Here is a 17,947-nt window from a genome sequence, read left to right as displayed (position 1 = left end):
ATTTGGACATGAGAGAAGACCACCAATAGACGTACTTGTAAGGCAAGCGGATGAAATGGACGAAGTTTGTTACAAAAGGAGGAGAAGCCTAAAGTAAACTTGGTGGGAAACCCTTGACCATGATATGAGATATAATGATCTGACAGAGGATATTGTCATGGATAGAAATGGTTAGATGTCTAGGATTTGTGTAGTCAGCCCCATGTAGGGAGGTCAAGGCTTCTTCTTGTTGTTGTATACTTCTTAAGTTAGATTTAGTTTTAGCAAGATACAAAGTCTAAAAAGACCATGTTTTCTGGCCAATGACTTGCAAAAGATGTTTACTGCTCCTGGTTCATGATCATGCCTACTTTGTTCTTCAAGTGTGTGGTGCTCAATCAGTGGAAAACGTTTGTAAATTTATTTCTTCTGAAGTTGAACTAAGTTAGAAAAGATTCTTATTTTTATTCTCTCTCTTTGTGTTACTGGATCTCTAGTTGACACTAGTTGACATGCTGAAGTGCTTTGATTTTTTTTCCCCATTATCTAGGGAGCATAATATGGTAATACCTTTTTGTTCATAATATGCATTACGTTTGTGTCAGATTTACCTCTTGAGTTCTCTACTATGCTTCATTTTCTCTTATCCTTTCGACGTTGGCTAGTTCTTTGCCACTAAAACTTTTAAACTCTTTTGTAATATTATTGTTGTTACAGAAGTGTCAGAAGAGGAAGGATATAATTCGACTTCGGCTGTTGTTGACATATTTGCAAAATGGTATAGAACAGCCATGGCAGAGGATTCCTTCCTTCATCACCATATTTGCTGCAGAAGCTTCTTTCATATTATTGGATCCTTCACATAATCATTTTTCAACTATAAGTAGGTTTTTAGTGCGATCTCCAAGGGTGAATATAAAGGTGTGCATTTCTCAACCACAAGAACTGTCTGTTAATATTTTCTTTTTATAATTTATCACTCAGCATTGTCAAGATTTTGTTATTTTATTTTTTCATGGATTCAAACTGTAGAAGTAGTATTTTTTTAATGCAACAGCATGGTTGCATACATCCAACCTGTAGATATTGTGATGTTAAGAGCCTTGTGTACTGCTTGCCCTTTTGTACAAGTTATATTGAAAAACCCTATACCAACACCAAGCCTTAATCTCTTCCCACTAGGTGTGGTTGACTGGCATAGATTTTTTTGTCTCAGCCCCTCTTTGGTAGATGCCTGAAATTGTTAGGTGTGTTTTTGAGCTCACAGCTTACTGATAGGTAATCTACATGTATTAGCTCGTATCCAAAATATTGCATTTTTCTATGTATATCATAAAAAGTGGTTTCATGTCTAAATATTCCCAATGCATCAATATATTTCAACAATGATAAACACGTGACATGGTGTAGCAAAAATGATGTAGCATATATCCATTTCTATTTATAGAACACAAATACTCAAGGGAACCATCAATCAATATAATCAATCATCAATAATATAACCATCTCAGTGGGCATTTCTCTAACTTGTGGAGCCACAATCTATGAGGGGCAAGGGATCATACCTAGGTTTTATCTTGGAAGTACCCAGTGGAATCACTGGGAACATGCTTGGCCAATCTTTTTTGTGCTACACAAGTAGTCAGATTCTAGCTGTCAAAATCATCATTTGGTCACATACAATGCTTGGACCTATCCTCCAGTCTTCCCACAATGGTCTCATAACCACATGCTAAGACAATAAACTTTTTTCATGAAACAGAATGCGAATGAAAGATTGAGAGAAAACGCAAGAGAGAAAATAGAACCTCATCCAAACTTAGATTGAGAAGATCAGAATAATTCTCAATACAATTACAATAGAAAGGCTACCTTATATATAGCCTTGACTACCGCAATTACAAACATAAGTAGCTAGCGATCCTCTACAACTGAAACCACAGCCTAATAATACATTCAGCTAATTACAAACCACAATGTACAGAATGATAAACAACACAAAGACAACTACAACTACAACTAATTGATTGCCTTAATGTCTTCAACATTTCACCTTTCTCAATATAACAACTTTTTAATCCCTGTTCTCGATGTGCTTGCATGATATCATGACATATATATATATATATATCAAGTAAAGATTGAGAACATCTAATATCATGTTAAAACATTTCATAATCACATGCAAATAATTTTCTATACATATCACATAATAATCACCCACATTTCAATCAAAAGTGCTAGCTGAACATGACTTATGGGTTCAAATGACCAAATAATATTTGAAGACCTACCAGTAGACGGCCAATGTTGAATTGAGTAATGACAAACTCCCCTCTTTTAATTCTTGGCTTCTTTCCCAGTCTATAAGTCCCATATATCTAAGCATTTCTCTTGGCCCGCAACCACTTGGCAGTGGTCTTCGGTTGGCTTTAATACCATTTGCAACACCAGGGGTCCTTGCACAATAATATCGATTAGAGGTAACTTATAGGTTCATTGGACCAAGTAATATATTTGAGACCTCCTCCATGGAATACTGATGTGGGATTGGGTCATGACATTTTAGCTCACCATTCATCGCTATCCATGGCCTTTTTTTTGTAAGCCATTATATCCTATGTCATGCTAGAGTTTCTCAACAAATTTTTTGTCATGTACCTAGGGATTGGGTAGGAAATTGGAAGAATGAGGGGGAAAATTGAAAGAAGAATAGGGAGAATCGGAAGAACAGGGTGTGAGTGAGAGAAAGATCAACAGAGAGAGAGAGAATTTGGAGGAAGGAAATCAGAAATGTTTCAAATATATTCATTCATGTCTCTGAATTATGCTGGATTAGTCTTATATACTGATCCAGATAGCAGTGATTTGGCGCCAATAGGGCTGCCAAATATTCAAACCAATTATAACTTGAAGGCTGCTGCCTTCAAGTTACAACTGCAACTACATCTAGGTACAACCAGTTCAATCCAAACTAATAGTAGATACAAATAAAGGAATTCATTTCTTGTCTATTACTACTATACCCCTAGGTCCTGACATTTCTCCTGCCTTAAAATATTTCTTGTCTCTAAGAAATGCCCCCCTTCCACTGCTGCCAATATGCTTTTTCACATTGTCCATAGCTCTCTTGGACTCATTGGTTGAAACAAAACCCAAAGCAACCACTCGTTGGTTGTCGTAGTGAGCAGTTGAAACATGTTGACTGCTGTTCATACTGATTTTTCCCATCACTGCTCCTTTGACGTTGGCAGTTTGGAGTCAAGAGAAATGGCTAACTATGCCTATGACTTCCTTTAATAACTCATCACCATCTAATATAAGTAGGGACGACAGACACACCTCCATAGCTACAGTTAATATATTCCAAACAAGCCCACTGCTATTCTCATTTGTAACAATATCCGCAATCATCTTTAAATGTAGCAATGTAGGAATGCTAGATCTAGGAGTTGCTGCAGCACAAATTCTAATCCTCAATCCTCCCTTCAGCAGAGGTGACAGAAATCCTAAGCGGCTGGCTGTAGCTAGAACAAACAGAGTAGCAAGAGCTTTGTTCTCCACTGCAAAACTCTTGGCTTCCTTAGCCCTTTCCCTTAGCTGAAATCTTGTTAGGAATTTATTTGCTGAAGCCATGCTCTCTTGCATTTCCAAAATAGTATTTTGCTTTATCAGTACAAAACACTGTAACCCTCCTTAAGAATTGGCATTGTCCAACTTATGCAAAACCTCATATTCGACCATACAGCTTGAATCAATTCTTTTTGGTAGCTATCCTTCAATTACAAGTTGTCCCCATACTTCCTTATCAAATCCACACACCTTCACCACATTAGAAGATATCTCAGCTGAGGACATACCTCCAAACATACCATTTCCAGCAATAGTAAGGGACTCAAATTTCCTTGCCCTTCTTGTCCGGACATACTGATTGCATAGGAAGTGATGAGAAAGTCCCACATGTTCCTTAATGGCTGAAACCAGGCCTCCATCACTACCTTCATCCTAGACATGATTTATAATTAGATTATCCAATGGAACAATATCCCTGATCGAAATATCAGCTGCATGGAAGCCATCTTCACAGCAGTTCCTGTCCCCATTATGATTAATAGCTTGTTTTTCAACCAAATCATTAGCCTCCCGCCCTTGTAAAATGTGGTCTACACCGATCTTCTTATCCACCCTCCTTTCATCTCCGAAATCTTGAGTTACCATTGACAGATTCACGTTAGTTGGTTCCTCAAATCCTTATAAATCAGAATCCTGCTAAAGGACTCCAGCACCAACTTTCTTAATATCGACTGATTTTTCAGTTAAAACCTCTTGATTTCATGTAGACAATTCAACCACATCTATTTCGTTTTGTTTGCTGGAATATTCCTCTACACGGACTTCTTTTTCAAAGGGATTAGATGGCCCCTTTGGGTCTGCTATCCTAACCACCCGATCGTCATAGTTTCCCTTTAGATAAAGCCTTTCACTGCCAAAATTATTCTCGATATTGCAGTCATCCTTCTTGTCATTGCTGCTAAAATTGGAATACTTCTTCTTCTGCCCAAAATCTAAAGCAAGCAGTGAATCGGTCTTCCACAATCTTGACTTCTCCTTAGGCGGCTTCATTTCCAGGAACTCATGAGGAGAATAAGGATTATTCATAGGATTTGGTAGCTTCTCTATAATAATTGGATCAGAATAATTTCTGGAAAGCAAACAAGCAGGTAATGTAACCTGATTTTGTCTGGCGAACATTATCATGTACTGGTCCCTCATCTAATTTCTGAATTCATTTATAATTTCACGCCTGTGATTGATCTCCTCTCGTAGCAAACCCGCAACACTGTCTAACTTCCTATCCATTGCCGATTCTACATATCCAACATGGATCTGCCTCTCCATCATCATTGTTGTTACTTGCTACAGTTGAGATCCTCTTGGTTTCACCTTGATGTCATCCACCATTAGAATTCAAATCACTGATGGGATCGCCGGCCAAGGAACAACTCTAGATGATTCTACAGAGGATCAAATGGTCGATATTAACCACCAGAATTGAGAAGCGATTGTTGCAAACGCCTACAAACTCAATTCCAAACTTTCTCCGTCGGAATCAGTGAAATTGAATTTGCCTAAATTCAGTTCGCTCCACCTGCAGCTCACCCCACTTGCACTTGATCGACTTAGTTATTCGATCAATCCTACAGTTGCTTCCTGAAACTCCTTCTGTAACTCGATCCTCCTCCTTTGATTTGCAATTGGTGTTTTCTCTTATCTGTAATTGATTTTCAATCAGGACTAAAAGCAACTGCAACTCACAATTTCCTAACCCAAGCTGATCTCTGAAAATTATTGCAGCCGGTTACTATGGATCAACTATCGCTCAAGATCCGCTTCACTATGGATCAACAATCTTCAATTTCCCCAGCAAAATGAATTGCTAGGCAATAGGTCCGACTCCACCTCCTGGCTCGCTTGTTGCCAAAGTCTCCTACTCTCGCCTCAAACGCCTTCTGACTTGGAAATTAGCAGCCTAGGGTGTCGGAAGTCATAAGCAAATGAAGTCGGAGGAATCCGTCTCTTCGAACAGAATCTGCCTACAACTTCGAGCCAAAACTACTTTGCAGAGATGGAATGGAGAATCAACAGTCTGAGAATTGTTGCAATCGCTGCTGTTAGAGATGAACACAACACTTCCACAGATTTCCTCAACTCAATTGCTCACCTTAATCACTCTCACACTCGAGAACAAAACCAATATATGAAACACACAAGGGAATAAAAGAAATAATAAGAACACGAAGAAATTTATCTTGGTTCGGTCTCAGAATGAGACCTACGTCCAGACTGCTAATGCACCTCCAATCCACTATCTTGAAAACCCTTCAGGATGATTACAAAGAGAACCTTAATTCTACCCAGCCCATATACCCTGAAAGCTAGCAAAATTCCGAGATTACAAGACTATACCCAGCCTTTCTCTCAACCTCTCACTCAATCCCAAACACAGATAGAAATCGAAAATAACCCTTCTCGGAATGAAGCGCACAACACTGATGATTATACCCCTATCCCACAATCCCTATTTATAAGCTATAGGGCCGTGATTTACAAGGTGATAATTAACTGACCGACTGACCGGAAATAACTAACTTAACTAGTCAGTCATCCTTCTAGAAAACAGTCCTTCTAGAAGTATTATACATCTAACTTTACAACAAACAAATATAACATACAAATGCTGCAATACAATGTTCTCGTTTACACATTTATCCTAATCTAATACAAATGACACAACAACCCCCACCAATCAAGACTTACAATGGCCGCGACCCACACCTAATCATCGTCCAATGGCTGAAGGACCCTGGCTCGACTCCGGAATTCAAATGACTATTTGGATCACACACTGTAGCAATCTCTGGCAACCGATCTGCTAAGAATCAACTTCCTGTGATTCCCTCGGTCTTTCAAAGTCGCCTTTAGCAACCTAACTCGCCTTTGACTCTAATTCTAGGAGTGACGAATTGCAAGTGCTGTTCCTCTTCAAGCTGAACCTGCTACAACAATTTCCTCCTTGGGCTGCGGAATCAAATTTCGAGATTCAACCAAAAATTGCTCGGTTGCTTCTGTCTTGAACGTCGAAATTCACCAGTGAATCTCGGTTTCGATCAATCCTTGTTTCTTTCCAACTGAGATCTGAAATGCGGAAAGAAAATCACCACTCGAACTTGTTTGCTACTACTATTTTCGTAAACGACTTTGCCTCGTGTTCATGTCTAGGATCGATTGAAATTATAGCAGATGAGCGACTGCTCTGATACCAATTGTTGTGTACCTAGGGATTGGATAGGAAATTGGAAGAATGAGGGGGGAAATTAGAAGAAGAATAGGGAGAATTGGAAGAATAGGGCGTGAGTGAGAGAAAGATCGAGAGAGAGAGAAAGAGAATTTGAAGGAGGGAAATTAGAAATGTTTCAAATGTATTCATTCATGCCTCTGAATTATACTGGATTAGTCTTATATACTGATCTAGATAACAGTGATTTGGCGCCGATAGAGCTGCCAAATATTCAAACCAATTATAACTTGAAGGCTGCTGCCTTATAGGTACAACTGCAACTACTTCTAAGTACAACCGGTTCAATTAATAGCAGATACAAACAAATGAATTCATTTATTGTCTATTACTATACCCCTGGGTCCTGACATTTTTCGGATCTTCTACCCCTTTTTTGCTTCAAAACCCTTCACTTGCATCCACTCTCCTAACATGTATGTCTATTGTTCTTTGTCTCATCTTTCCAGACCATCTTAATGTGTCTTGCTAATCTTATCTTCTGTAGATATTACTCTAATGTTATTTCAGGTAACAAGGTAACTTTGTTTTAATGCTGGTTTTTATTTTATGGCCTCTCATACATAATAACATCCTCAACTTAAATATGCTTGTGTTTTCTATCTGTTGGTACATAACTACCTAACATTCTGTGCCATACATGGTAACTAGATCACCTTTCTATTTTAGTTTCAATTATGTCATATATGGTAATTAAAAAAATAGTTACTTTAGTTCTTGCTCTTGCTGCATGACTGAGGATCTATGCTGGTATTTATTTTATTTTCTAATTTGAATTTCAGTGTATACCCTTGTTTCAAGATCTATTCTGGAGCAGCTCCGATACTTTTAGAACAGAAAGAATGTGGATACTTCGTCTCTTATATGCTGGGATAAATTCAGATGATGATGCTCACGTGTATATCAGAAATGATATCCTAGAGACCCTATTGGCTTTCTATGCTTCTCCGCTTTCTGATAATGAGTCAAAGGGACTGATCCTTCAGGTTGTTTATTCCTCGTCTCTCAGATTTGTTGTCAGATTGCATTTTCTTTTTTCTTCCCCCTTGTTGAGTAAACTTATTGTCAAATTGCTTTCATTTCTGTAAATGTTGGTTATCTAGCCCCATTCACAATCTCATTTAATTGGTCACAGTTGGATCTCACTATCCTGATAAAGTCGTCCCCACTTAAGATGAGAAATGTGAATGCCCATAGAAATATCCACTCACACACACACACACAAAATCAGAAGTCCAGAATGCCAATACTTTTTTAGTTACCTGAATATATGTGAATAACCAAAATATAAGGTGGGCATGGAGGGGTTATTGTATTCCAACGGAAGCAATTTAATAAGTGCAGTAGCTAAAAGGAATCTAATGTGGAGATCAAACTTTTGATGCTCCTTCAGAACCTACTCTGCATCCCTTGTAATAATTTTCAAAAACCCTGTCCATATATGTTTGCAGTGCTGCCAGTTTTTTTTTTTTTTTTTTTTTGGGGGGGGGGGGGGGGGGGGTTGGGTGTGGTGTGGTGTTGAGAAGCGTGAACAACCTAAAAACTTTTGTGCTGGGTTGATATTGAAGATGTTGAATAGATCTATGCAAATTCTTTTACATGCACAGTTGGGTAGGGAGCTCTATCGCTTTTGTTGTATAAAGCATAACTTTGTTTTGTATGGATCAAAATGGGCAAAATGCTTCATATCCTAGGATATTAACACGGAACATGTTGAAGAAATTGATGCTGAATAGTATAATGAATTGCTATAATTAGTTATGTTGTATTTAGTAAAGGATTAGTTAAGTAGCTAAGTCGGTTAGTTAGTTTGTTGTCAAGGATAGCTGGATATAAATAGTTAAGCTATGCCTTATTTCATTTTGATTAATTCATTGATCGAGGCATTCTTTAGGACCTCTCATTCTCATTTTTCTCCTTGTGTGATTTTATGTTTCTTCATTTCACATTTGAAACCCTAGTTACATGGTATCAGAGCTTTTGACCTATGTTCATGGCATCTAATCAAGATTAAAGTGCCTCCTTGTTACCTCGATCAAACTCTTCTTTATCTTCTAACTCGTAACTTGATTTTCCTTTAGTTGCGAAATCTTTCAATTTTGTCCCAATCAAACTTAATACCAGTAATTACCTGTTTTGGAAGGCACAAATCTTAGCTACTATTAGAGCCTTTGACTTGCTTCAATTCGTTAACAAATCTCCGCCTCCGCCTAAATATGCTCCAAATATGCAAGCAAGAGGATCTGATTCATCGATTGTAAATCCAGCATACACAACCTGGATTCGATCTGATCAACTTCTTCTTGGATGACTCTTTTCTACGATGGACAAGGAAGTCCTTGCATAGGTGATACATTGCGAATCGTCCGAGGAGGTATGGTCTTCTCTTGAGACTCTCTACTCGTAGTAGACAGTTGCTAAGTCATTTCAATTAAAACAACAACTACGGTCAGTTAAGAAGAACTCTTTTTATATTAATGATTACATTTTGAGAATCAAAACTATTGCACATGCTCTAGCTACTATTGGTGAACCCTTAGGTGACAAGGATTTGTTGTTAGCTATTTTGAATGGCCTTGATCATGATTATGAAATTGTGGTGAGTCTTATTACATATAAGATGGATGAGATAAACTTAGAGAAAGTTCAATATCTCTTGTTAATGCATGAACAAAGATTAGCCACTAAGAATTCATCTGCCTTTTCTTCTGTTAATTTTGATTATGCTGTTTCACTATCCATGAATGTGAATGTTGCCTCTTACGGATCTAGATCTGGCAGTGACTATATTAATAATAGAGGAGATTTTGTATCCCGTGGGGGTAGTTATCTGAATAGAGGAGGCAGGAGTCGAGGTCGATTTGGTGGTAGGAGAGTATATTGCCAGCTATGTGGTAAACTTGGCCATTTTGTAGACAAATGTTACCACTGCTTTGATAGAAGTTTCTGGTCAGAATCGAAATCTTTCAAATTTTGGTAGAGGTGGAGGTGGTTCTCAGTTTCAATCAAATTCGCATGTTTTTCTAGCCGGTCTTAATGAATCTAATGAAGCTTTTATGGCTGACTTAGGGCCTACCTCTTGTGGTTATTTGCCTCAGTCCATTGATACTCAACCCAAGCCTCATCTCGTGGGGAATCTCCTTGGTTTGTTGATTTTGGAGCAACTAACCATATTACCACTAGCCTCGACAATCTTTCTCTATCCTCTCCATATCACGACGTTGATAAAGTTGTTGGCGATGGTAAGACATTACCTATTTCCAATGTTGGTGTTATTCATTTACATGCTCAAACTCACCCTAGCCCTGTTATTTTCTTACCTAATATACTTATGTTTCTCATATGAAGAAGAGTCTCCTTAGTGTATCTCAACTCAAAAAGGATAATAATGTTGTTGCTAAGTTTAATTCTACTTCTTGTTTGATTAAGGACAAGGACTTAGGGCTGGTGTTACTCTGAGGAACACTTAAAGATGGCTTATATCAGTTGGTACCAGCATTTGGTCATGTTGTGTCTGAGTCCAAGGCTATTCCTTCTTTCAAGACCTTGGAAGTTGCTGCTACTTTTCCTGTTTCTTCAAATAAATGTACAAGATAATATTTGTTCTCTCCAAATCTGTCATCTAGCATATATGTAGCCCAAACAAGTAATGTTGGGCAGTAGTGGCATGCCAGATTAGGGCGACCTGCATCTCATGTAGTACAACATGTTTTGAATAAACTTCATATTTCTTATTCCAAGTCTAATATTTCCTTTTGTGATTCTTGTAAAATTGGCAAATTACACCAACTTCCATTTGCTCATTGTCCCATTACAGCAAAACAATGTTTAAAATTGGTTTATTCTGATGTATGGGGTCCAACTCCTATTACTTCTACTGCAGTTTATTGTTATCATCTTATCTTTGTTGATGCCTATATTAGATACACATGGCTATGTCCCTTGAAACTGAAGTCTGATGCCTTACCCACTTTTGTGAAATTTCATAAGTTTGCTGAGTTACAATACAACTCAAAACTAAAAGCCTTGCAAACCGATAATGGGGGAGAATTTAAAGCCTTTTTGCCCTACCTTTAGACCTGTGGCATTCAGTCTTGTTTTACGTGTCATTATACACCCCAACAAAATGGTATTGTTTAAAGAAAACATTGACATATAGCTGAGATGGGCCTTACATTGTTAGCCCATGCTCATATGCCTTTAAAATTTTGGGTAGAAGCATTTCAAATAGCTGTCTACATCATAAACCTTTTACCTTCTGCTGTCTTGAAATTTTGCTCTCCATTTGAGTTACTTTATCATAAATAGCCTAACTACATTGACCTTCAACCTTTTGGGTGCTCTTGCTTTCCCTATCTTTGACCTTATAATTGACACAAGTTTGATTTTCATTCTTCCAAGTGTGTGTTTCTTGGTTATAACCATGTTCAAGCGGGGTATAAATGTTTACATCCTTTAGGTAGAATATATGTCTCTAGACATGTTAAATTTAATCGAGATGAGTATCCCTATCCTAGCTTGTTCTTACCCTCAGCTTGTTCCTCATCTGCAGTTCAGTCTCATGGTCCTTCAATCTCTATCCTTCATTTCTTTCCTTCTCTTTCTTCTGAAGTTCCTCGAGTAGCATAGTCTTTAGTTCCTTCCTTATCACCTTCTGATCTTCTGATTTTGTTTCCTTTCCTATTATGTCTTCAGAGGTTTCTTTAAATCAGCAGTCTTGTCAGCCCATTCAGCCCCATATTCCTAAACATAAACTTGCTCCAGCACCCTATTCATCCTATGGTAACTTGATTTAAGTCCAAACAGTCTGTTGCTATCTCTCCCCATGCATTAATTAGTACCCTAGAACCTAATTTAGTCCATGAAACTCTCTTAGATCCTCATTGGATTACGGCTATGAAGGAGGAATTCTTTGCATTACAGCACAATCATACATGGGATTTAGTTCTGTTTTCATCTGATAAGAATTTATTGGTTGCAAATGGGTTTTTAGGGTCAAGTATAAATCTGATGGGTCAATTCTCAAGCATAAGGCTTGTTTGGTAGCTAAGGGTTTTCTTTGAACCCTTGGAATAGACTATGCGGAGATTGTTAGTCCTGTTATTAAGGCTCCCACCATTAGAGTTTTATTTTCCTTGGCAGTCACCTTTGGTTGGGACATACAACAAGTGGATGTTAATAATGCATTTCTCAATGGGGACCAAATTGAAAATGTATACATGTCACAGCTTGAGGGCTTTATTGATTCCAGATTTCCCTCCTATGTTTGTAAGTTGAAAAAGTTACTCTATGGTCTTAAACAAGCACCTAGTGCTTGGTACACCAAATTAAGGACAACTTTGCAAAATTGGGGTTTTATCAGGTCTGTTTCAGATGTTTCTTTGTTCATTAAAAGAACCACTAAAGCTGTATTGTTCATATTGGTGTATGTTGATGATATTCATGTCACGGGGTCTGATCCTATTGCTCTTAAGGCCTGTATTCGTGATTTGGACACTTATTTTGTGCTCAAAACCTTAGGTTCAATCAATTATTTTCTAGGTTTTGAGGCTCATAGAGATGCTAGTGGTATGTATCTTACACAATCCAAATACACATTGGATTTGTTGAAAAAGGTGGGAATGCAAGACTGCAAGCCCTATGAGACACTAGTGAACTTGGGCATTTTTCATTAACTGATGAAGGGGATAGTTTTTTTGATCCATCACTCTATAGGACCATTATTGGTTCTCTCCAATACTTGACCTATACCCGACTAGATATAGCTTTTGTGGTTAATAAATTGAGCCAATTCCTATCATCTCCTAAAGTGCAACATTGGATGGCTTGTAAACAATTGCTTCGATATCTCAAGGGCACAATAGGTCTAGGGTTGTTGTTTGCACCTACCTCTAGTGAATTGTCCCTAATGGTCTACACTGATGCAGACCATGCTAGTTGCAAAGTAACTAAGAGATCTACCAGTGGGTTATGTGTATTTCTTGGCCAAAATTTGTTGGTTTGGAGCTCTAGGAAGCAGTCCGTGGTGGCTTGTTCTGTGGGAGAGGCAGAGTATCGTGCAGTAGCGCAAGGAGTCATTGAAATTATGTGGTTAAAATCTTTGTTTTTTGAATTGGGTTATCCATTAGCCCATGTTCTAGTCTTATGGTGTGATAACCTAGCAGCAAAGAGCATAGCAGAAAATCCAATGTTTCACTCACGTACCAAGCATATTGAAATAGATGTGCATTTTGTTTGGGAAAAGGTGAAAAATGGAGAGATTGAAATTTGGTATGTTCTTACTCTACATCAAGTGACAAGACATCTTTGCCAAAGGACTATCAAGGGACAGGTTGTCATTTTTGTGTAACAAACTTGGGCTCAGATTATCTCCTATATATTCTCATGTGACATCACTTTCTGACAAGACAAAGCTTGCTTGTTCTAACTCTGCCAGGAGGTCTAATATGAGGGGGAATGTTGAAGAAATTGATGTTGAATAGTATAGTGAATTGCTGTAATTAGTTATGTTTGTTGTATTTAGTAAATGATTAGTTAAGTAGCTAAGTCCGTTAGTTAGTTTGTTGTCAATGATAGCTGGATATAAATAGTTCAGCTATGCCTTATTTCATTTTGATTAATTCATTGATCGAGGCATTCTTCAGAACCTCTCATTCTCATTTTTCTCCTTGTGTGCTTTTCTGTTTCTTCATTTCACATCTGAAAGCCTAGTTATAGAACAATAGGGGAAACCTATATTCAAATATTTTCAATAAAACACAGAAACTCACCAGAGCTTTTGAGGGTGTTGAGATTTTTTCTTTGAGCTAAGCTACATATTCTCGAACTTAAAGGGTAAAGCAGCCCACCTAATGCCACCACCCTCAAACAGAACGGGGTATGTTCTCACACAATCCTAGGCAAACAAGACTTTAAGATAACGGGGAAGTAATCCTTTCCAAGTATATGAAGAAGAAGAAGAGAAAAAAAAGAATCCAAACAAGACAGAGGGATTAAATGATGACCTAATCCGCATGTAGGGCCCACCTTCTAGAGGAATATCCATGGGCGCAATGTAGCCCATAAAATCAGAGAAGTCTCTCACTAGATCTTCCACACTACTATATAGGCCATAAACCAGAATGAAAACCTAAGTAAAACTTTTTTCTGCATTCCTAAAGAGACAAGGATAGAAAAGCTAAAGAAGGGTCAAGATTTTGAATCAATCTAGGGTCCCAGGAAATAAGAATACTCCCTGCCACTTAAAGGCATTTCAAATCAACCCAATACACACCCCATAGACTTGTAATCACATCTAGTGACACAGGCTCCAACCTAGTTTCTTGGAGACAATACATATCCTGTTTACAGTTTCCGCTTGCTAATCAAATTCTTAATTAACTAGCCTTTTATTCAAGTCATGGAGATCCCTAACCATAGAAGAGATCTGATGAATCTTCATAAAGTCAAAGATAAAAAATCTCCTCTTCCTTCCTTCTGAAGTACTAGACCCCAGTTGTAGTTGGTTAAACACCCTAATTTCTTAAGCTCCCTAGCCTGGCTTATAGCTACTAGCGGGGGCTGGCACCCTTAAGTTGGAACTAGAATATAATTCAGGCTTTCAGGCAACTGGTATAAAGGGAAAAACTTTGTGCTTGAGGCTAGAGCTGTTGGAACCCACTGCACAGCTGGACCTCAGAGATTAGGTGAGGCTTTGACAAACTCATCTCCCTGAAAATGAACTGAGAAGGGTGCAGACAGGTGGATCCAAAAAAACCTATAGTGTCTGGCTGGAAACAAGATGGACAAAAAAATCAGGAAGCCTTGCCTTGGTGCCTTGCTGCAACGGCTTAGAAGCCTGATGCAATTTAGTAGATTGTAGAGAAAAGGAGTCTCTCCTGCTGAGCGCTTTCCCCAAATGGCTTTCCCACACAGACGGACCAACTGAAGAAGGGCTAACCGCTGCAAGAAAAGTGAAGCTGGATGCAACAACAGCAGTCCACCGCTTCAGGAGGAGGATTACACCAATAAAATCTTTCTTTCTATCTCCAATTCTTTATCTTTGGTGCCAGTGGAGCACATTGGGGACGTTGTGTTTCTGTGGTTTTCCCATGTTACAACTTCCGCCCTAAGTGCTTTGTTGAGCCTAATTGACCTAGCATAGACCGCAAGAATTAGGCTGGTTGGAGCAAGTGGAACTAGCTATCACCTGAGAAGAAAACTTCCTGCACAAAACTGAAAGGCTACGCTTATTCTGGTAGGACCAGAAACTATAAGTGTTCAGTCCTGCCCAGTATAGACGTTTCCTTTTCTGGGCTTTTCATTACGAAACACCTTGGACCCTTAGAAAAAGGCCCCTCTGTCTTTTTTGGATGGGGCAGATTGGTAATGGGGGTGTCAATTAGTAGACCTAAGAGAGTTGGGCCCCTTGGAAGTGGGCATGAGCATGCCTTTGTCCAACTCCAACCCGAAACATCCAACCTAGCCCCCACTTCCTGTTCTCCAATTTTAGTTGAAACTCAAAATTTCAACCTTTCCAAACTCACAAATTCCTCATTCAGTAATGAGTGACTGCCTAATTGTATGGAGCACTCACCAACGAGAACTGTTCAACCCTCCAAGTCTCCAACCAAGATCTTGAGAGCCTGACAGCCACTTGCCTTCAAGATCTCCGTGTCTAGCATAGCTTCCTTCTGCCTTTACTTGCTCTGACCAAAAAGATTAGGTCTGATCAAAAGCTTTGACCTTTCTTGACCCAAAGAGGGATGTCAAATAGGTTCTGACCTTTACTGATGACCGAAACAGCTCGTTAACACACTGGACTGGGATCGTCACCCACTGGAGACATTTTCTGTTCACTGTGGCTCATTTGCCTGAATATGACCACTGCAATTCCTTCAAATTCCAAAGATGAGGTAGAAGGCCCAAGCCCCTAATTAATAAGTGTTGTGACATTTGTATTAGATTAGATTAAATGTAAATCATGTATCTTTGTATTGCTGCATATTATCTTTCCTGTTTTATCGTTAGAATTAATTGCTCCTCTAGAAGGTTTGTTTCTAGAAGGAGGCAGCTGTCTTTTGGATTAGTTATTCAGTTAGGCGGTTGGTTAGTTAGTTTTTATCTTTCTATCTTGTGCTCAGCACCCCTATATCCTATAAATAGGGGTCGTGGATAGGAATAAAGAGAGAGAAGTCTAAGTGCACCTGTATTCGAGAAGTATAGCTTCCGGTTTTCTGTCTTGATTTGAGGATTGAGTGCAAGAGGTAGGGAGTGGCTGGTTTGTAGCTTGTATTCCCTAGTTTCCCTATAGCTTTCAGTGTATATGGGCGGGAGGGGTTAAGTTCTTGTTGTAATCATCCCTTGGGTGTTTCAAGATAGTGGATTTCATTGGTGCCTAGCAGTCTGGATGTAGGTCTTGGATTTCAAGACCAAACCAGGATAAATCTTGCTGTTTCGTGTGTGTGTTTCTGTTTTTGTGGTGTTTCCTTTATGCATTTCTATTATCAGTGTGTTCTTGGGTTTGATAAGTGAGCTGGTTGAGTTGAGAAAATAAGTGGAGAGCTGTGAGTTACTCTAACAATAAGTTTTGTCTCTCGCTTAGCTTTTCATTACTGTTTGATTAGAACAAGCTGAATTTGGCATTCCCAAAAACCATATTATTGAGTTTGATTCAATCAACCTATTCAGGGACGGGAGACAGCTGGGGACCACAGAGGTCCTTCACATCATCAACAGCAGTAGCTACTCCCCATTTTGTGTTGACCCAAATATTCAGATTCAAGGTACCCAGCAGAACTTCTTCCCAACCTAGCCAAGTTCCTAGAAGACAAGAACAAAGGAACTTTTTGAACCAGTGGGATCCCATCCATTTAATTCTGAGTCGCTGGCTTCATCTGTAGAACTTTCCATAAAATCTAACTAATTTTCTGGGCTAGTTTTTATTTATTTATTTTGTTCATGTCTGAATTAATCTTTTAGTTATTATGTTCCATTAGAGTCCTAACTAGAATTTGATTAGTGGCCTTTATATTTTGAGAACAGCTTTGATATTGATTTGATATTCTCCACTGGAGTGATCCTTCTTCTGAATTTTTCATTGATCTGTTGGTTCTACATCACCTCCTGCAACTAAACATAAAAAATAAGGCACGTGTTTGTTTTTATTTGGTGGGAACTTATGGATAGTAAAAAATATGATAAATAAAATAAGTTAGTTTGGCCATAAATTTAATGTGTAACTTTACTAACAAACTGTTTATTACGCCCTTTATATACAAGCAAATGTGGAGGGCGCAACATGTTCAATTAATTAATCAAATAGTTGTATAATTATTTATACAGATAAGAGTTTCTGTTTCCAAGCATTTTCTTGTTTTTGCAATTCTTTGGTCATTTTCCTTGTGTTTCTGAATTGTTCCAAAACATTAACTGGCTGAGACAACACATCAAATGAAAATTGATCCTTGTTTAGGGGTCACTTGTTTATTAGGTTAGTGCTGCATGCATGCTTGGACACAGCAAAAATATCCTTGTTGGAAAACCTCCCTGTAAGTTCTTTAGCTGGACCTTAGGAACAAGATCTCTGAGAAATTTCCCTCCCCTCTTTCTCCCTATTTTTGGGTTGTATCAAGAATTTTTATCTTCTTTTTTTATTTTTATTTTATTCCTAAGGTTTTTCTGCAAAGGTAATACACCAAGTAAGGTTGCACACTCTTTCATAACTTGTTTCTCAATTATGCTTTTTATCTGCCAAATGCTGGAAAGAATTCGTTTCATTAGATTGCAACTGAGGATAGCACTGCTTTCCAAGTCTCTTCTTACAAAGAGTTAAAAATGTTCTAATTTTTTCCATGGCAGGTGGTAAAGAAATGTGTTAAACAAAATAGGATGGCTCTCTATTTAGTTGAGCATTGTAGTTTGATTTCATGGTTGTCATCCATCATTTCAGTCTTCTTTGGGAGGCAGTACCAAGCTCAAAGATGTTATCCATTAATCACAGTGATGGAGGTAATAAACTATTCCACATATGTTTGTTGTTACCTTTAGTACTGAACAAAGCGTAGCTTTCTTTTGTATTTTGTATTTATTCTATGCATGTTGGGGGGAAGCTGTACTACTTGTATCAGTTGA

The 17,947-nt window shown here is 38.3% G+C and overlaps 1 protein-coding gene across 5 annotated transcripts in view; it reads left to right on the top strand.

The window, feature by feature from the left end:
* Positions 1-17,947, top strand: part of LOC127806944 (uncharacterized) — a 60,132-nt gene that overhangs the window by 31,147 nt on the left and 11,038 nt on the right. Inside the window, exons 7-10 of one of the 5 annotated variants that reach the window (XR_008024537.1) lie at positions 697-900; positions 7,618-7,821; positions 8,979-9,209; positions 17,675-17,816. Coding sequence is in view for 3 of the 5 variants with exons in the window: in XM_052344569.1 (XP_052200529.1) it covers positions 697-900; positions 7,618-7,821; positions 17,675-17,824 (558 nt within the window). In the remaining 2 variants the exon portion in view is untranslated. Of the gene's footprint in view, positions 1-696; positions 901-7,617; positions 7,827-8,978; positions 9,210-16,504; positions 16,600-17,674; positions 17,825-17,947 lie in introns of those variants that run through there. The other 4 variants (XM_052344570.1, XM_052344571.1, XM_052344569.1 and 1 more) reach the window with 4 other exon arrangements.

This window comes from Diospyros lotus, chromosome 7, assembly GCF_014633365.1.
Source record: "Diospyros lotus cultivar Yz01 chromosome 7, ASM1463336v1, whole genome shotgun sequence".
In the NCBI taxonomy this organism is placed as follows: Eukaryota; Viridiplantae; Streptophyta; class Magnoliopsida; order Ericales; family Ebenaceae; genus Diospyros; species Diospyros lotus.
This window is presented reverse-complemented; position numbering and strand designations above follow the sequence as displayed.